The 20,374-nt window shown below is 44.0% G+C and overlaps 2 protein-coding genes across 3 annotated transcripts in view; one reads left to right on the top strand and one right to left on the bottom strand.

Annotated features, from left to right (window-relative positions):
* Positions 1 to 8,727, bottom strand: part of ttc21a (tetratricopeptide repeat domain 21A) — a 125,433-nt gene extending 116,706 nt beyond the window's left edge. Inside the window, exons 1-2 of the mRNA XM_078534881.1 lie at positions 8,673 to 8,727; positions 6,319 to 6,448 (exon numbers count right to left, since the gene is read on the bottom strand). Of these exons, the coding sequence (XP_078391007.1) occupies positions 6,319 to 6,448; positions 8,673 to 8,699 (157 nt within the window). The 5' untranslated portion in view covers positions 8,700 to 8,727. The remainder of the gene's footprint in view (positions 1 to 6,318; positions 6,449 to 8,672) is intronic.
* Positions 8,728 to 9,800: 1,073 nt separating this feature from the next.
* The window catches only part of gorasp1b (golgi reassembly stacking protein 1b), a 34,160-nt gene continuing 23,586 nt past the window's right edge, over positions 9,801 to 20,374 (top strand). Inside the window, exons 1-2 of one of the 2 annotated variants that reach the window (XM_078536807.1) lie at positions 9,801 to 9,948; positions 18,670 to 18,750. In XM_078536807.1, the coding sequence (XP_078392933.1) occupies positions 9,901 to 9,948; positions 18,670 to 18,750 (129 nt within the window). In that variant the 5' untranslated portion in view covers positions 9,801 to 9,900. Of the gene's footprint in view, positions 9,949 to 11,261; positions 11,324 to 18,669; positions 18,751 to 20,374 lie in introns of those variants that run through there. The other variant, XM_078536811.1, reaches the window with a different exon arrangement.

Genomic DNA, 20,374 nt, shown 5'->3' with positions numbered 1-20,374 from the left:
CAGCAGGGGAAGATGCACAGCCAAAATTAGAGGAGAAGAGCAAGTGAGTCTGGAAGGCATAGAAATTATAGGCCAGTTAAGGCACAAAGGAGATTGGCAAGGTTGGATGGTATTTATTTTAATGCAAGGAGTCTGATGAATAAGGCAGATGAGTTGAGGGCACAAATTAACACATGGAAATATGATGTCATTGCTGTCACAGAGACATGGTTGAGAGAGGGGCAGGATTGGCAGCTTAATATTCCAGGATATAGTCTTCAGGCGAGCCAGGAAAGAAGGTAAAAGAGGAGGGGGTATCGCAATATTGATCAAGGAATCAATTGCAGCAGTAAGGAGGGATGACATCTTAGAAGGCTCCTCAAGTGAAGCCATATGGGTAGAACTTAAAAACAAAAAAGGAGCAATCACATTGCTGGGAGTGTACTCTACGCCCCCAGTCAGAGAGAAATAGAAGAGCAGATATGTAGGCAAATTTCAGAGAAGTGTAAAAATAATAGGGTAGTAATAGTGGGGGATTTCAACTTCCCCAACATTAGCATTAAGTCATAGTGTGATAAGTTTGGAGGGAGCGGAATTCTTAAAATGCATCCAGGAGAGCTTTTTAAGCCAGTACATAGAAGGTTCTACAAGACGGGGGGGGGTCCTGGACTTAATTTTAGAGAATGAAGCTGGGCAAGTGGTAGAGGTATCAGTGGGAGAGCATTTTGCAGATAATGATCATAACTCTGTTAGATTCAAGGTTGTTATGGAAAAGGACAAGGATGGGCCAGAAATCAGAGTTCTAAATTGGGGGAAGGCTGATTTTAATAAGATCAGATATGATTTGGCCAGAGTGGACTGGGACCAGCTATTTTTAGGTAAATCTGCATCAAAGCAGTGGGACTCATTCAAGAAGGAAATAGGGAGAGTACAGGGCCAACATAGTCCAGTGAAAACAAAGGGTGGGTCCAACAAATCCAGGGAACCCTGGATGTCGAGGGGTATACAGGATTGGATAAAGAGAAAAAGGGAGGCTTATGGCAGATACCGAGGGCTCAAAACAGCGGAAGCCCTAAAGGAGTATAGAATGTGTAGGGGGGAGCTTAAAAAAGAAATTAGGAGAGCAAAAAGGGGGCATGAGAAAACATTGGCAGGTAAGATAAAGGAAAATCCAAAGTTATTTTACAAGTACATTAAGAGTAAGAGGATAACTGGGGAAAGAGCAGGGCGCATTAAGGACCATAGTGGTAATTTGTGTGTGGAGCCGGAAGATGTAGGTAGGGTTCTAAATGAATACTTTGTGTCAGTGTTCACAAGTGAGAGGGACGACGTGGCTTTGGAAATCAGGCAGAAGGACTGTGATATAATTAAAGAAATTAGCATAGAAAGGGAGGAGGTTCTAAGTGGTCTGGCAGGCTTAAAAGTAGATAAATTTCCAGGCCCAGATGAAATGTATCCCAGGCTGTTGAGTGAGGCAAGGAAGGAGATAGCAGGGGTGCTGGCAATAACTTTCAATACCTCCCTGGCCACAGGAGAGGTGCCAGAGGACTGGAGGACAGCCAATGTGGTACCGTTAATCAGGAAGGGAGGAAGGGATAAACCAGGGAACTACAGGCCAGTCAGTCTAACCTCAGTGCTGGGGAAACTATTGGAAGGAATTCTGAGGGACAGAATTAATCTATGCTTGGAGAGGCAGGGATTAATCAAGGACAGTTAAGGGGAGGTCATGTCTGACCAATTTGATTGAATTTTTGGAGAAGTGCAAAACAATAGGGTAGGTGAAGTTGGGGATTTCAACTATCCCAATATTAACTGGGATAGAATCAACGTAAAAGGTTTAAAGAGAAAGGCATTCAGGTGAACCCTTTATTTAGCTACCGTGTAGCCAGCCCAAAAAGAGGAGCAATTCTGGACTTAGTTTTAAGGAATGAAGCTGGGTAGATGGAAGGGGTATCAGTGGGAGAGCATTTTCCTGACAGTGATTATCATTCAGTTAGATTTAGCATTGTTATGGAAAAGGACAAAGGTGGATCAAAAGTAAACGTCTTAAATTGGGGAAAAGCCATTTTTTGACTAAGTTGAGATGTGATTTAGCAAAAGTGTATTGGAAACAGTTACTTGAAGGTAAATCAGTGTCAGAGCAGTGGGAAGATTAAAGATTAAAGTGACGGTTCAGAACAAGTATGTTATCACAAAGCAAAACGGTGGCATTCTTAAATCTAGAGCCCCCGGACATTAAGGAGCATACAGGATAAGATAGGGCAGAAAAGGCGCATAAATTGGGCTTGTATTCTCTGGAGTTTAGAAGAATGAAAGGTGCTCTCATTGAAACCTACGAAATTCTGAAGGGGCTTGATAGGGTGGATGCTGAGAGTTTGTTTCCATTAGTCGGGGAATCTAAAACATGGGGGCACAGAGTCAGGATAAGGGGCCGATCATTTATGGCAGATGAGGAAAAAGTACTTCACTCAAAGGGTTGTGAATCTTTGGAATTCTCTGCCCCAGAGAGAGAGAGTTGTGGATGCTGCATCATCGAATAAGTTTATGGCTAGACAGACAGATTTTTGGTGTCTCAGGGAATCCAGGGATCTGGGGAACAGTCGAGAAAACGGAGCTGAAGACCAAGATCATCCATGTTGATCATTCATATTGAATGGCGGAGCAGGCTCGATGGGCCATGTGATCTACTCCTGCTTCTTGTATTCTTGGGAAAGCTTATGTTAGAAATCAAGAATAGAAAGTACAGGGGTGAAATCAAAAAGGAAATCAGGAATGTAAAGAAAGGACATACAAAAATATTGCAAGTAAAGTCAAAGAAAACTCAAAAATGTTTTATAAATACATAAATAGTAACAGAATAAGGAAAGAGTAGGGCCTGTTAGAGACCCAAGAGGTAAGGAGGCAGATGTGGGTATGGTTCTCGATTAATACTTTGCATCTGTCTTTACAAAAAAGGGGAACAATGCAGACTTTGTAGTTAAGGAGTGTGAAATATTTGATAAGGATAGTGAGAGAGGAAATATTAATGGATTCAGCATCTTATTTAGCATCAGATAAACCACCAGGCCCAGATGAAATATATCCTAGTCTGTTAAGAGAAGCAAGGGAGTGAATGGTGGAGGCTCTGAGCATCACTTTTCAACTCTTTTGCTACATGTATGGTGCTGGAGGATTGGAGGTATAACTTTGTACCATGTTTAAAACGGGAAGAATGGATAAATCAAGTAATTACAGGCCAGCCAGCCTAACCTCATGGTGAGCAAATTATTGCAAAAAAATTCCCAAAATTCTGTGAGACAGTATTAATGATCATTTAGAAGGATTAGTCAAGAACAGTCGGCATGGATTTTTTAAGAGAAGATGCTGGCTGAGTAACTTGACTGAATATTTTGAGGAGATAACACAGAGGGTCGCTGAAGGTCGAATTGGACGTAGCATACATGAACTTTAACTCGGCTTTTCATCAGGACCCACATGGCAGACTCGCGAGAAAAGTAAAAGCCCATGTTGGGATCCAAGAACAAGTTTGATCCAAAATTGACTCATCAGCAGGAAACAAGGCATAATGGTCGACGGGTATTTTTGTGACTGCAGTGCTGTTTCAAGTGGGTTTCCAAAGGGCACAGTGCTAGATTCCTTGCTTGTTGTGGTTAAATCAATGGTTAAAACTCAGCCGGATTAAGAACTTTGCCAATGATACACGAAATTGGCCGTGGTTGAATGTGACAAAAAAAACTGCAGATTGCTGGAAGATAGCAATGGATTAGTCAGGTGGGCGGAAAAGTGGTAGATGGAGCTCAGTCCAGAGAAGTGTGAGGTGATGAGGGCAAATAAGCTAACACAATAAATAGTAGCAGAAGGACCTTGGTGTGCATGTCCACAGATCCCTGAAGATAGCAGGACAGATACATAAGGTGGTTAAAAATACATTTGGGGTGGTTTTCCATTAGTCAAAACATAGAATGTAAGAGCAGGAAGGTTATACTAGAACTGCCTAATCTAAACCACAACTAGAATAATGCATACAATTCTGATCACCACATTACAAGATGAATGTGATCACACTGAAGAAGGCACAGAGGAAATTTATGACAATGTTGCCAGGACTGGAACAGTTTAACTATGAGAAAATGTTGAATAAGCTGGGTTTATTTTCTTTGGAACAGAGGAGGCTGAGGGGAGATTGAGGTGTACAAAATTATGAATGCCTAGATAGAGTGGATAGGAAAGGCCTATTTCCCTTAGCAGAGAGATCAACCAAGGGGCATAGATTTAAAGTAACTGGTCAAAAGATTAGAAGGGGGAAGTGGGGTGTTGAGGAGCAGGTTTTTCACCCAGGGGGATGTAGGTGTCTGAAAAGATGAGAGAGGCAGAAATCCTCATTGCAGTTAAAAAATATTTGGATAGTCACATGAAATGAGCTGGAAAGTGGGATTAGGCTGGATAACTTTTTCTTCAGCCAGCAAGAACATGATGGGCCGAATGTCCTCCTTCTGTGCCAAAATTATGCTACAATTCTATGATTAATCGTGTTGAGTATATTTCAGCCGATGTGATAATTGCTAATGTAATGCCGATCAAACATTTTGGCTCAGATCTAAACTGTTCAAACTCATTCCTGCTTGTAGTAAATCATTGTTAGAGATTACAACGTGCCAATTTTTTGGAAAAAATTCTTCCTAATTTTCTTTTCTGTCTCTCTCTCTCTCTTGATTAAGATTATTTTACCCTCTCTTTAGTCCACTTCCTACACTGAATCTAATTTACTCTTTTTTTGTTGTTCCTCTGTTCCTTTCTAAATCCTTAAATCCCATTTATTAAGATTGATTGGTGGTCCTATTGTTCACTCAGCTCCAAGATGCCTCAATGAGTCATCATCACCTTGCACTGCCAACAAATTCTGGTGTAAAAGCTGAAGGGTGCAGGAAAAAGCATAAAGGTGCACATGGCACAATCCCCCACTCTAGTGAAATTTAGCCCAACGTATGGTCATCGTCCTAATGCCACCTAGGGATTTGTAGGTGGGACTTGCAGTTAACCCATTGTTAATCCACCCGTTTGTTTATTCGTGAATTCAAGCCATATTATGTGATTTGTTGCTTTCCATTAATTAAACTTGCTCGATTCTAATTTATCCGGAAGATAAAGTTGCCCTTCTTCCTCTTCCGTCTTTCAAATTGAATTTATTCCTATTATCTGGGATAAGCCCCCATGCTGTAATCCCTGTGGCACAAAAATCACCTATTGCTACAGTACAACAGTGACTACATCAAAAGAAATTAATTGGCTGTGCTTTGGGATGGCCTGAGGTTGTGAGAGGCACTCGATAAATGCAAGTTCTTAAATTCTTTATTCAAGGGGCTGGATAAACGCTTGGTCCAAGCCCAAACGCACTCTTGTCAGGTAAGGCCGCTCCCTGGAAAGGTGAAGTCAAAAAATACGGCACCTCAAAAGTAGAGAGGTAGAAGTTGGGGAGAGGTTTTGAAGTTAAAGGATAAAATACTGCAGAAAATAAATCCATGCAAAGAATCATAGATCAGCACTTCATAAGACTTGTTGATCGATGAAGGTCAATGAAAAACATGGAAGGACTCAACAAGCAGGTGAATAGATGAGGCATTTCCAACATTACGTTGAGTACATAAGATCACAAGATCCCACTTCCAAAGTACAGCATTGGCTGTAAGTTATGGGCATGTACTGAGGTTATGCAAGGCTCTATATAAATGCAAGCCTGCTTTTTTTTCAGGAGCATGTTGAATCATGGAACATATGCCAACTTCATTCCCAAATTACTCACATAGTGAGCTCTTGGACTCTGTTGTGCTGCTGGAGGGCGATGCCTATTTGAAGCCAATACCAAAGTTTGAGGGTTATGCACTTTATTTACTTCTTAGGTGCTTAGTTGCTACAGAAGGGAGCACTTTTCCAATTATACAGCCAAGTACCGAAAAGAAAGAAAAACTTGCATTTATGTAGCAGTTTTTGCAACCTCGGGGTTTTACAGACAATGAAGTTCCTATGAAGTGCAGTCACTGCTGTAAGAGACCACTGCCTGATTGGCCACAAACTATCATTCGGATGAAATGCATGGAGGAAAACCGAACACAGGATGATCACAGGTCCAGAAAGGAGAATCACCCAATTCCCTGCATGTTTAAATCCATGGACAGAACAATTAGGCAGACTCTGTTAAGGGTGCCTGATCTTCTTGGCACAACTTTCCTCTACACGTTCTTTACGGGAAATGCTTTAGGCCCAAGCGCTAAAGATGAATGATCTGCCCACAAGGTCTGAAAGCCCAGGGTGCCTTCTTAGAAGGGTATATATTTTTTCAACCTTCCATTAAATTTGCGAAAGCTTTGAAGAAAATCAGCACAGGCTTGTTGCAGCACATCATCAGCCCTTCATTAGCAGCGTTCAATACGTGGTGGAAATATTTTTCTTGACAGTAGTAAGCTACTGATGCCTGAAATCAAAGCAAAAAAAAAAAAAAATGACAAGAAGTTATGAACATGAAGAGTGCAAACGCGCACAGGATGTCATACAGTCTGTGACATATTTCCCAGTGGATTGCTCTGAAAGAATACTCTCTCCATGTGTATCACATAGAATTTACAGCACAGAAACAAGCCATTCGGTCCAAACCGGTCCAAGCTGGTGCTTATGCTCTGCATGAGCTTCCTTCCATGCTACCACATCTCACCTTATCAGCAAATCTTTTCTTCTTCATGTGTTTGCCTAACTCCCCCTTCAATCCATCTAGGTGATTTGTCTCAACCACTCCACATGGTAGCGGTGTTCTACATATTTTAGCTCAAAAAGTAGCTAGAAAGGGCAGTTATTTTTATTTTGCAACATCAGCATTGCAGCTTTAACCTAAAAAGCAAACATTATTAGAGAGAAAATAATTTCCCTCTCAGTGCAGGTACAAACTTATTATAGAGTCATAGAGGTCTACAGCACAGAAAAAGACCCTTCGGCCCATCGGGTCTGCCCCAGTCAAATAAGTACCTAACTATTCTAATCCCATTTTCCGGCATTACGACCATAGCCTTGTATGCCGTGGCATCGCAAGTACACATCCAAACACTTCTTAAATGTTGTGAGGGTTTCTGCCTCTACCACCCTTTCAGGCAGTGAGTTCCAGATTCCCACCACCCTCTGGGTGAAAAAATTCTTCCTCACATCCCCTCCTGCCCCTTATCTTAAATCTATAGTTAAAAAAGTGAAGTTTGGACTGAAGTTAATGGATCACTTTACCTTGGCTCCCAAAATTGGTGACATGATCTGTTTTGGCATTCACTCTAGAAGATCATTCGGTCTGTCAGGAATTTGCTGTCTCTCCGAAGGAACAATTCATCTAGTGCCTCTCCTTTGCCTTCTCCCCATAGCCCTGCACATTCTTCCCTTTCAGATAATAATTCAATTCCCTCTTGAATGCCTTGATTGAATCTACCTCCACCACACTCTCGGGCAGCGCATTCCAGATCTTAACCTCTTGCTGCGTGAAAAAGTCTTTCCCCCCATGTCGCCATTGCTTCTTGTGCCAGTTACCTTAAACCTGTGCACTCAGGTACTTGATCCTTCCACCAATGGGAACGTACTGTAGTCAGAATTTACAATTTCATTTCGTTTCCCCCAAAGTTCCTCAATTATTTTAAGAAAATTATGAAAAGAACCAGTGAAATGAGAAGAGGAGGTTTTTTTAATTGCAGTGTGTTGTTATTGGATTGCACTCCCCGAAAAGGAGGTGGGAGCAGATACAATAGCAATTTTCAAAAGGGATTTAGATAAACATTTGAAAAGGATAAAATCGGCATTGCAAAGAGCTGGAGAATAGAACTAATTGGATTGCTCTTTCAAAGAGCTGGCACGGGTATGATGGGCTGAATAGCCTCCTTCTGCGCTTGTATGATGCTATGAGTTTCCAGGGTGTTCCGCTCTCTTGTTCCAGCACAAAAGACTAGCAAGAGAGAGAAGGGGAAATTACACATGTTTAGGCATAATCAATGCGGGTTCAGCAAAAAAGAATTATTAGGGAGAAACTAAACACGAAACTCGAAACAGGAATACATTTATAATGGTCACTTGTTCAAGAGCATTTTCTTGAAAAGAAAGCAATTTAAACAAAAAGCCAGCATAGGCAGGGTGGACCAAATGGTCTCCTGCGCTTTCTGATTCTATGATTTTAAAACAAGTTAATTCTGTGAGATAGAATCCCAGAAGAAATTATAACTCCATGATTTTCCAGGGTATAGCAAAAGGGCAGGAAAATTCAAATTATTAGATAGCTCCACTCGAGGAGGCACGATAGGCCAAATGGCCTCTTTCTGTGTAAATCAATAATTATAGCCCAGGATACTAGTTTTTGAGAATATACACACCAATTGTGGAAAACAGTCTCTGAAATGTTGCAGAGAACTATAGAAACCCACGTGGCCAAGGGTGGTTTGAGTGGATTCAGTCACCATAAAAGGAATTGTTGTAAAGAGGATTTATGAATGGGTGGGTACACTTTGAAAATAACCAGCATAATCTGATAAGAAAAGTTGAACTTGACTCTTAAACAAGTGTTCATGCTTATAACCATACCACAGAATCACACAAGTGCAGAAGAGGCCCTTCGGCCCGTCGACTCTGGACCATGCAGATGGAACAGAATCAACATATTTGTTCACTTTACAACATACCAAAGTGATGGACTGGTCGTCAGCCATGCTCCAGCTGAGAGTTTGCCTCTGCAAATTCTGTCGTTAGAAAAACAAAAGGAAAAAGAAATAATAATAGACTGTGACTGTGACTAAGACTAATATAAAACAGAAAAGGTTACAGTAATTGGGTGCATTAAAAACCATGTTATAGAGCAAGGCCCAGAGACTGCCCCTTGCCTGTGATCTGCCGGACAACCCGCCGCTTCTCTCTGTTGCTAATCAGCTGCTTGTTGCTACACAACAGGACGCGGGGCCGCGTCGCTCATTGGCCAACGACGGGGCGGTGGACAGAGAGGGAGCGGAATGATTGGCCGACAGCAGAGCGTCGGAAAGCGAGGGGATCTGATTGGCCCATACGCAGAGCGTCAAGACAGAGAGCGGGGAGGAACGATTGGCCTATCGGCAGAGCTTTTCGTCTTGAAAACTTTACAAACTGACCAACTTTGGAGAGCGGGGGGGGGGGCGACGTGGCCGGAGTCGGGCGGGAGGGGGCGACGTTGCCGGAGTCGGGCGGGAGGGGGCGCTGTTACCAGAGTCGAAAGGGAGGAGGCAATGCTGCCAGATTCGTGAGGGAGGGGGCGACGTTGCCGGAGTCGGGGAGGAGGGGGCGACGTTGCCGGAGTCGGGAGGGAGGGGCGAAGTTGCCGGAGTCGGGCGGGAAGGGGCGAAGTTGCCGGAGTCGAAAGGGAGTGGGCGATATTACCAGAGTCGAAAGGGAGGAGGCAATGTTCCCGGAGTCGGGCGGAAGGGGGCGATGTTCCCGGAGTCGGGCGGAAGGGGGCGATTTTCCCGGAGTCGGGCGGGAGGGGGCGATGTTCCCGGAGTCGAAAGGGAGGAGGCAATGTTGCCGGAGTCGGGCGGGAGGGGGCGAAGTTGCCGGAGTCGGGCGGGAAGGGGTGAAGTTGGCGGAGTCGAAAGGGAGTGGGCGATATTACCAGCGTCGAAAGGGAGGAGGCAATGTTGCCGGAGTCGGGCGGGAGGGGGCGATGTTGCCGGAGTCGGGCGGGAGGGGGCGACGTTGCCGGAGTCGGGGCGGGAGGGGGCGATGTTGCCGGAGTCGGGGCGGGAGGGGGCGATGTTGCCGGAGTCGGGGCGGGAGGGGGCGATGTTGCCGGAGTCGGGCCTCGGTCGAGACGAAAAGTAGGCGGTCGGAGAGAAGTGTAAGAGCGACTGAGCAGCACCGAGCCGGCGGGAACCGAGCCTGAGGATGGGAGGCTCCCAGAGCAGCAGCAACGAGGGCTACCATGTGTACGGGGTGGGTAGAGGAAGAGGGGCGGGGAGCCGGGCCGGGGTGATACCGGGGGGGGGGGGGTGGCAACTTACGGGTCTCCCGCCGGCGGGGGGCCGGGTGTCCCGGTAAATCACTCGGTCCTGCCCCCGGTGTGAGTGGAGGCCGCTCCGGTCACTCTCCCGGGGGGGTCACCCTGGGGCCTAGGGCCGGGCGGGAGGGACTGAGCTGTCTCCAGGTGGGTCTCGCTGCTGTCAGCAAGTCACAGAAACATCGACACATTCGCAACCTGTCCTCAGTCCTGAACATTTAAGAAAGTTGTTTTATTTTTAATATATTATTGCTTCAGCTGCTTTAAAGCTTTTCTTTAATGAATTTCCCCCCCTTCTCCAAAATGAAATTCATTAAAAGCCTAAAAATAACAAAACTTTGAGATGCAAAATATTTTTTCCCCCCCAGACCAGCCCAATAGACCTGGCTGATGCAGACTATAATGTTTTGCTGGTTGTTGATTAGCTTTTTAGCTTTAAAAAAAAAAAAAATCCTTAATTTAATTAAAGACCATATGAAATCATTGAACATTAAGTCATTTTTGAATGAGTTTGGGAGAACCTGTCATGTTTGATAGCTTTTGAAAACTTGTGAAATATCCACAAACTCCTCAGTGCTGGAGTCTAGGGGTTTGCTGATGTGGCACCTTTGTTAAAGAAAGCAGAGGTAAAGTCAGGTAACCATGGAGAAGTTAGTCCCACCGAAGTGGTGTGTGAAATTTCAGAGTCCGTAATTCAAGGTGAAGTTAGTGAGCGTTTGGGGATATATAGGTTCATTGAGGCCTCAATTTCTTAAAGGTTGGGTGTTTGACAAACATGATTTGAGATGTGTGGCGCCAGATAGGTGAAATGCAGTAGCTGGTGTATTTGTGGGTTTCAGGAAGCAACCGGTATGCAAGAAGAGGTGAGTCACGAGGCGTGTTGGAAAAATTCAGGCATATGTTGTAAACTGGAATAAGGCATTATGGATAAAAAATCGGTGTAACTAGTGGAGTGCCACAGGGATCAGTGCTGGGGCCGCCTTTATTCACAATATATATTAATGACTTGGATGAGGGAAATGAATGTACTATCGCCAAGTTTGCGGATGACGCAAAAATAGGTGGGAAGGCAAGTGGTGAGGATGAAACAAAGTGCCTGCAGAGGGATATAGACAGGTTAAGTGAGTGGGCAAAAACTTGGCAGATGGAGTGTAATGTGGGAAAATGTGAGGTTATGCACTTTAGCAGGAAGAATAGAGAAGCTGAATATTATTTAAATGGAGAAAGACTGCAGAAAGCTGCAGTACAGGGATTTAGGAATCCTTGTACATGAATCTCAAAAAGCTAACATACAAGTTCAGCAGATAAGAGGTAAGGCAAATTAACTCTCACCCCCATCCCCACCGCCTTTCCGATCCCCCTTTTTTCCAATAATTTATATAGATTTTTCTTTCCCCACCTATTTCCATTATTTTTAAATGTATTTCCATCCATTGTTTTATCTCTACCTTTTAGCCTATTTCGATCCCTTCCCACCCCCACTAGGGCTATCTGTACCTTGCTCATCCTGCTTTCTACCCTTAATGTCACCTATTAGCACATTCCTTAAATAATATCACCACCTTCAACACCTCTTTGTCCTTTTGTCTATGACATCTTTTGGCTATCTCCACCTATCACTGGCCCTCTATCCAGCTCTACTTGTCCCACCCCCCCTTAAACCATTTCACCTCTCTTCTATTTTTCCTTAGTTCTGTTGAAGAGTCATACGGACTCGAAACGTTAACTGTGTTCCTCTCCGCAGATGCTGTTAGACCTGCTGAGTTTTTCCAGGTATTATTATTTTTGTTGTGGCAAATGGAATGTTGGCCTTTATTTCAAAGAGAATGGAGTATAAAAATAGGGAAGTCTTGCTAAAACTATACAAGGCACTAGTTAGACCACAACTACAATACTGTGAACAGCTTTAGTCCCCTTATCTAAGGAAAGACATACTGGCATTGGAGGCAGTCCAGAGAAGGTTCACTAGGTTGATCCCAGGTATGGAGGGATTTTCTTATGAGGAGAGGTTGAGTAGGTTGGGCTTGTACTCGTTGGAATTTAGAAGAATGAGAGGCGACTTTATTGAAACATATAAGATTCTTAGGGGGCTTGACCGGGTAGATGCTGAGAAGTTGTTTCCCCTTGTGGGAGAGTCTAGGACCAGAGGGCATAATCTCAGAGTGAGGGGGCACCCATTTAAGACAAAGATGAGGAGGAATTTCTTCTGAGGGTAGTTAATCTGTGGAATTCTTTACCGCAGAGGGCTGTAGAGGCTGGCAGCTTAGATGTTAAGTAAAAAAAAAAGAAAAACTTGCATTTATATAGCGACCACAGGATGTCTCAAAGTGCTTTACAGCCAATGAAGCACTTTTAAATTATAGTAACCGTTGTAATGTAGGAAATGCAGCCAATTTGTGTGCAGCAAACTCCTGCAAACAGCAATGTGATAATGACCAGATAATTTGTTTTTATGTGTGAAATAAATATTGGCCGGGACACCTGGATAACTCCCCTGCTCTTCTTTGAAATCTTGCCATGGGATCTTTTACATCCACATCTCAAACGAAAGATGGCACCTCTGACCGGCAGTGCAGTACTGTACTGGAGTGTCAGCCTTGATTTTTGTGCTCGAGCCCTGGAGTAGGGCTTGAACCCAGAACCTTGAGACCAAGAGGTGAGGGGCGCTATCGGTTGAGCCACAGCTGACACAAAATTGAGAACACTGCCCTCGGCTCACATCCTCTGCCCAGACCAGAGTCTCAGGGGGTCAGTGGGTGGAGACCTCATTTACATAAACAGGCAGGCATCTGCATCACTATGGAGGAACACTGGTGCCCACCTGCCCGTGACTGCCAGTAACTCCAGTGTCTGTAGTCAAAATGGAATAAGCAGTGTGGAGATGGAGACCAAGAAAGTTCCAGATTTATCTCCTGTCCAATCTGACTTTGCTTCACCCCATTTTGAGATGAACCAAGGGTGGGCGTTGTGCACTCTTAGTAATTTCCAAACTTTGGATGAAAGAGAAAATAAGTCGGGGTTCTCACTCCTGACTCTGCTTGGACTCTGTAGCCTGTGCGCGCGCACACACGCACACTCACTCTGGAGTCCAGGGCTATGCTCGGTTAGTGACTTTCCACAGCTGTAACCATAGTGTCATGTTTGACCTTGAGATGAGCTTCTGACCACACGAGGACTGCCTATTTGCAGCTCTGTAACTTTGTCCCTGCTGCAGTTCATCCGCTAAAACGTTCACCCATGTCTTTGTTACCTCCAGACTGGATTGTTCCAACACACTCCTCCCACTGGCTGGCCTCCCACATTCTACCCTCTGTAAACTTAATCTCACCCATACTCTGCTGCCTGCGTCCATACTTGCCTTAACTCCTGTTCACGCTTCATCCCATGCTCGCTGACCTACGTTGGTTCCTGCATAAGCAACCCTCGCTTTTAAAATTCTCACTCTTGAGGTTTCCTCCAAGTCCACAGCCCTCCAAGATATCTGTGCTTCTTTAATTCTTGCCTCTTGAGCATCCCAATTTTAATCGCTCCACCATATCTTCAGCTGCCAAGGTCCTAAGCTCTGGAATTCCCTCTTTAAATCTCTTTACCTCTCTTTGCTTCTTTAAGACAGCGCTTAAAACTCTTTGATCAAGCTATTGGCTTTCTGTCCTCCTATCTCTTTATGCGGCTAGGTGTCAGTGTTTGCCTCATAACACTCCTTTGAAGCACCTTGGGACATTATTATATTATAGGAACTATATAAGTGTAAGTTGTTGTTGCATCGCCTGCTAATATTCGTTATCTCGGGTCACACAAGACTAGTCTCCTATAGTAAAAGATGGACTACTTTTGTATAACACCTTTTTCAAGAGGTCCCACAGGGGCAAACGAACTACATGAAATGTGAACGCTGTTGGAATGTAGGATGGACAGCATTGCCCAGGGAAGTGTACCCCTACGGGAAGTAGGTGTTTTTAGGAACTTTCATCTTGACTGCTGCTCGTGTTTGGCTGACTTGAGGTGAGACTGGTGAAGTCAACGCGAAGCACGATTGGAGAGTCAGAGCTGATGGTCTCACTTGTTTGTAGGACTGGGAGGATTTAGGTTTCATACGTGCTCTGTAACGGTTCCAGCCTTGGGTCAGGATCAGATAACTCATCCTGTGCTGTTCTTGGTCCAGTATTAGGAGGCGCTGTGCCTCAAATGTGCTTCCGGCTAGGTCTTGATTTTTGGTTTTTAGCAACCGTCAAGCAAATAGGAACCCGATATTCATGTAGATAGAAACATTAAACAGAATTATCTCCAAAGTAGAAGGTGCAAACTTGGGTTGTTTTTTATTCGTTCATGTGATGTGAGCATTGCTGGCAAGGCCAGCATTTATTGCCCATCCCCAGTTGCCCTTGGTGGTGAGCTGCCTTGAGCCACTGCAGTCGATGTGGTGTCGGTACACTGACAGTACTGTTTAGGTGGAAGTTCCAGTGACAGTGAAGGAATGGCAAAATAGTTCCAAGTCAGGATTTTGTGTGCTTCAGAGGGGAAATTTCAGGTGGAGGTGTTCCAATGTGTCTGCTACCTTTGAACTTCTAGGCTGCCGAGGTTCTGCATTTTGAATGTGCTGTCGAAAGTGACTTGGTGAGTTTCTGCGTCTTGTAGATGGCACATACTGCTGCTACTGTGTGTTTTCTGCGTCTTGTAGATGGCACACACTGCTGCTACTGTGTGTTGGTAATGGTGGGATTGAATGTTTAAGATGGTAGGTGGTGTGCCAATCAAGTGGGCTGCTTTGTCCTGGATGGTGCCGAGCTGAGTACTGGAGCTGAATCATCCAGGCAAGTTGAGAGTATTCCATCACACTCCTGACTCGTGCGTTGTAGATGGTGGACAGGCTTTGGGGAATCAGGAGGTGAATTCCCAGCTTCTAATCTATTGTAACTCTTTCGAGTTATCAACAGATCGCATGTAACTCTTTCGAGTACATTCACAGTTCTTGGTTTCCGGGAGTGGGACATGAACCCACAACCTTCTGATTCAAAGGTGAGGGTGCTATGAACTGAGCCACAGCTGTAGCCACAGTATTTATATGGCAATTCCACTTGCTTTTCTGATCAATGGTTGTTAATATGGCAATCATCTTGTTAAAACCAATTGGTAGTTAAACAGGTGATGGGCATTAATTATTCCAACTGAATAGAATAAAAAGGTACAGCTGGAACACTTTGTGTGGAAGCTACTAGAAAGTTAGTGGCACTGAGGAATTGTCTTGGAAATAAACCAGCTTTAACCAAGAGACCTGCCTGGATTAATTCTTCCGCCACAACCTCTTATTGTGAGTAACAATGGTGACCCTCAGGATGTTGATGGGGATTCAGTGATGGTAATGCCACTGAAAGTCAAGGGGAGATGGTTAGATTCTCTCTTGTTGGAGATGATCATTGCCTGGCACTTGAGTGGCGCAAATGTTGCTTTCTACTTATCAGCACACGCTTGAATGTTGTCCAGGTCTTTCTGCATTTGGACATGGACTGCTTCAGTATCTAAGGAGTCATGAATGATACTGAACATTGTGCAATCTTCAGTGAACATCCCCACGTCTCACCACAGCTGAAGATGGTTGGGCCTAGGACACTACCCAGAAGAACTCCAGTGATGCTCTGGGACTGAGATGATTGATGTCCAACAACCATAACCATCTTCCTTTGCGTTGGGTATGGCTCCAACCAGTGGAGAATTTTCCCCCTGATTCGCATTGACTCCAGTTTTGCTAGGGCTCCTTGATGTTACACTCTGTCAAATGCTGCCATGATGTCAATGTCAGTCACTCTCACTTCACCCCTGGAATTCCGCTCTTTTGTCCATGTTTGGATCAAGGCTGTAATGAGGTCTGGAGCCAAGCGGTCCTGCTGAAACCCAAACTGAACATTGGTGGACAGGTTAGTGCTGAGTAAGTGCCACTTGATAGCACTGTTGATGACCCCTTCCATCACTTTGCTGATGATCGAGAGTAGACGGGGTTGGGGTGGTAATTGGCCAGGTTGGATTTGTCCTGCTTTTTGTGGATGGGACATACCTGGGCATTTATCCACACTTCCAGATAGATGCTATTGTTGTAGCTGTACTGGAACAGCTTGGATAGTGGTGCTAGTAGTTCTGGAGCACAAATCTTAAGTGCTATTGCTGGAATGTTGTCAGGGCCCATAGCCTTTGCAGTATCCAGTGCCTTCAGCCGTTTCTTGATATCACGTGGGGTGAATTGAATTGGCTGAAGACTGGCCTCTGTGATGCTGGGGACCTCCAGAGGAGGCTGAGGTGGATCATCCACTCAGCACTTCTGGCTGAAGATGGTGGTGAATGTTTCAGACTTGTCTTTGTACTGACCTGCTGGGCTTCCCCCATTGTTGAGAATGGGAATGCTTGTGTTAGTTGCTTAATTGTCCACCGCCATTCATGGCTGTGGCAGAACTGCAGAACTTTGGTCTGATCCATTGGTTGTGGGTTTGCTTAGCTCTGTCAGTCACATGCTCCTTCCATTGTTTTGCAAGCCAAGCAATTATGTTGTAGCATTTCCAAGCCTTGACCTCATATTTAGGTGTGCCTGATGTGCTTCTGGCATGCTGTCCTGCATTTCTCATTTCCTTGAGTATAGACATCATAAAGATAGATCAGACTTTAGTATAAATGGTGAGAAGCTCAGAGCAGAGAGATTTATGGGCCCATGTACAGAAATCACTAAAAACTAGTGGATAGATTTTAAAAAAATGAGTGCAACATTCAGTTCTGGGTCAAAAACAAAAATTGCTGGAAAAACTCAGCAGGTCTGACAGCATCTGTGGAGAGAAGGACAGATTTAACATTTTGAGTCCGTATGACTTCATCAGAACTAAAGATAAATAAAATGTGGTGAAATATAAGCTGTTTAAGGTAGGGTGGGACAGGTGAAGCTGGATAGAGGGCCAGTGATAGGTGGAGGCAAAGGAGAGATTGCTAAAGGTGTCATAAACAAAAGGTCAAAGGGGTGTTGACAGTGGTGATATTAGCTAAAGGATGTGCTAATGGTGACATTAAGGGTGGAAAGCAGGATGAGCAAGTGACAGATGGCCCTAGTGGAGATAGGGTGGGGGGAGGGGATTGAAAGAGGCTAAAAGGTGGGTATAAAACAATGAATGGAAATAAATTTTAAAAATAATAATAGAAATTGGTGGGAAAAGAAAAATATATAATAAAAAAATAATAGGGCCATTTGTCACTTGCTCATCCTGCTTTCCACCCTTAATGTTACCATTAGCACATCCTTTAGCTAATATCGCCATTGTCAACACCCCTTTCACCTTTTGTTTATGACACCTTTGGCAATCTCTCCTTTGCCTCCACCTATCACTGGCCCTCTATCCAGCTCTACCTGTCCCACCCCCCTCAACCAGCTTATATTTCATCACATTTCCACTTCTCTTAGCTCTGAAGAAGAGTCATACGGACTCAAAACGTTAACTCTGTCTTTCTCTCCACAGATGCTGTCAGACCTGCTGAGTTTTTCCAGCAATTTTTGTTCTTGTTTCAGATTTCCAGCTTCTGCAGTATTTTGCTTTTATTCAGTTCTGGGTACTAATGCTCAGGAAGGATATATTGGCCTTGAATGGAGTGCAATGTAGATTCACCAGAATGATACCAGGGCTAAAATGATTAAATTACGTGGGAAGGGTGCTTGTAATCTATAGTGTATGGAAGATTAAGGGGTGATCTAATTGAGGTGTTTATGATGATGAAAGGGGTTGATAGGATAGATAGAGAGAAGCTATTTTCTCTGTTGGAGGAGTCCAGAACAAGGGGGCTTATCCTTAAAAATAGAGCTAGGCCGTTCAGGGGTGATGTCTGGAAGCACTTCTTGACATAAAAGGTAGTGGAAATCCGAAACACACTTCCCCCACCTCACCCCTCGAAAAAGCTGCTGAAATTGGGAGTGAGAATCACCTCCCAGGAGAGAAGGTGGGAGAATGGGGTTGCGAAACTTATCAGCCATGATTGAATGGCAGAGCAGACTCGATGGGCCGAATGGCCTAATTTCTGCTCCTATGTCTTATGGTCTTATTACATGGTTTTGGGCAGATTAAGTAATGTGTAAATTATAATGCACAAGGTATCACCTTTATGTAGGTTGGATCGAACAGAGACATTTTTCCTGTCTCTAATGCACAAACAATAAGTGGTAGAGGGTGTTTTTTCAACGCCAAGAGCTAGAGGTTTCATTGCTACATTAGGATTATGACACTGACCAAATAATCAGGCATACAGGTGAGTTCTGAATCGAGGGGAATGTGAGGCCTGCTCACGCATGGACAAGTTGTTTTGAACCTGGTTAAGTTATATGTGCAGGCCATTCTTCATCGTAGTCCAGTCAGAATCCTGGAACTCACCACCCAAGCACACTGTGGGAACACTTTCACCACACGGTCTGCAGTGGTTCAGGAAGGTGGCGGGCAACTAGGGATGGGCAAAACATTCCTGCCTTGCCAGTGACACCCAATTGTCTGGTAATGAGTTTTTAAAAAGAGGCCTACAATTTAGAACAATAGGGAAAACATGCTGAAATGGCCTGATCTACATTACAGCTGGTCTCAGGATAAAATACGGAATTCAAGTTTCGATGTGGTATTTTATGTTTTTACCTTTTTTTGTTGCAGATACAAGATAACTCCCCAGCCCAAATTGCAGGCTTGGAGCCATTCTTTGACTTCATCCTCGCCATAGGAAATACTAGGCTGGTAAGTCTTGCTTGTGTAAGAGATACAGACGCGTTTTAATTAATTTTTGGTTTACCAGAGGCTTTTAAAACACAGATACAATTGCTGTCACCAGACATATTGGATAAGTTGCACTTTAGCTAATGCTTTTATGTTACCCGATATGATTCTGCGGTGATACTTTTAACGTTTTGCGCTATATTGTTCCTACCACCATCGTTAGTGATCACCAACTATTCTGTGCATCAAAATGGTGTCTCCAGACACAACCTGTGTTTGGACAGAAAAAAATCTATAATTCGACTCTTGAGCGTTCAAGGGAACATAGTATGAACATTTTAGGCATCCACCCTTACCAGTGACACTGTTGTGGAAGGTTTCCTTTGGTGATAAGTCACTACCTTTGGTACATTGTGCCTCTGCTATGATAAATGCTGGTCTTTCCAGCGACACCCACATCCCATGAAAGAATTTTTTTAAAAAATTGCTGTACAGTTGTGGTAAGATGTGGGTACCGTACCTTACAAAGAAAAATTACTTTTTTTTGAGAGAGAGCACCTTTGTGCAGGCAGGAAGGCTTTGAATTACGGCCTTTTCATAAGATCATCAGGCAATTACTGATGAAGGGGTCTATTCAGCCCATGCATTCAGTGACCCTAAAAGCACCCTGTTTCAAACTCCAGTTGGTTCTTGAATAATTCCTGGATTCTCATAATTGTAACTCACGTTTTTTGACGAGCAATTAGTCCTGTAGTTGGCTGTTACACATTTAAACCTATATGCGAGTGCAAAGCTGTGTAGCAATCTGTAATGTGCCACACAGGGCACACAGGATTGTTCCCTGAAAGATAACTATGTCAATCTTAAAGGGACCACACAGTGCAACAAGCCAGTCACATGCAGCGGACAGAATTTAAGGGGAATATCATCTATGATCCTTTGCCCTGCTCTCAATTTAATTTGAGGTAAATTTTCTGGATTAATCTTTTCCATAGAGCTCTCACTCTTGTATACCTCTATCAGATCACTTCTTGGGACTTCTCCTATGGAGCCAGAAGAACCAAAGTATTTCCAGTCTTTCCTCGTAACTGAGATCTCATAAGGCTGAGAATCAGCCTTGTAGCACTGTACAGTGACGATGTTTTAGTGTTCTACCTGGTGTCTGACAATAGAATAATACAGAACAAGAGGAGCTCACATGGCCCATGGTGCCTGTGCCACCTGTTTGAAAGAGCTAGCACTGCTCTCTCGCTTTTTCCTTGTTGCCCTCCAAATCTTTCCTCTTCAAGTATTTATTCAATCCCTTTTTGAAATTTACAGTTGAATCTGATTCCTTCACCCTTTCAAGTTGTGCTTTCCAGATCATGACAACTCTCTCTCTCTTTTGAAAGAAAATTCTTCTCCCCACAGCGCCCCCCCCCCCACTGTTCTACATATCTTAAAACTCCTTAACATTGAACAAATGTCAAATTCTACAAGTAATCAGAACTCATTTTCCCTACTCGTCTAAACTATATCATGATCGACATTATTAGAACTGAAAGATTGCTGTTAAAAATGACCCACTGCTCACATCTGTGCAAGATGGCTTTTACAGCTACATTGCTCAACCCCATTACAAGGGAAGTTCTTAGAATATAGCCTT

Source organism: Cetorhinus maximus, chromosome 3, assembly GCF_964194155.1.
Source record: "Cetorhinus maximus chromosome 3, sCetMax3.hap1.1, whole genome shotgun sequence".
NCBI classification, from domain to species: Eukaryota; Metazoa; Chordata; class Chondrichthyes; order Lamniformes; family Cetorhinidae; genus Cetorhinus; species Cetorhinus maximus.
The sequence above is the reverse complement of the archived record's forward strand: the minus strand, read 5'-3'. Positions and strand labels throughout refer to the sequence as shown.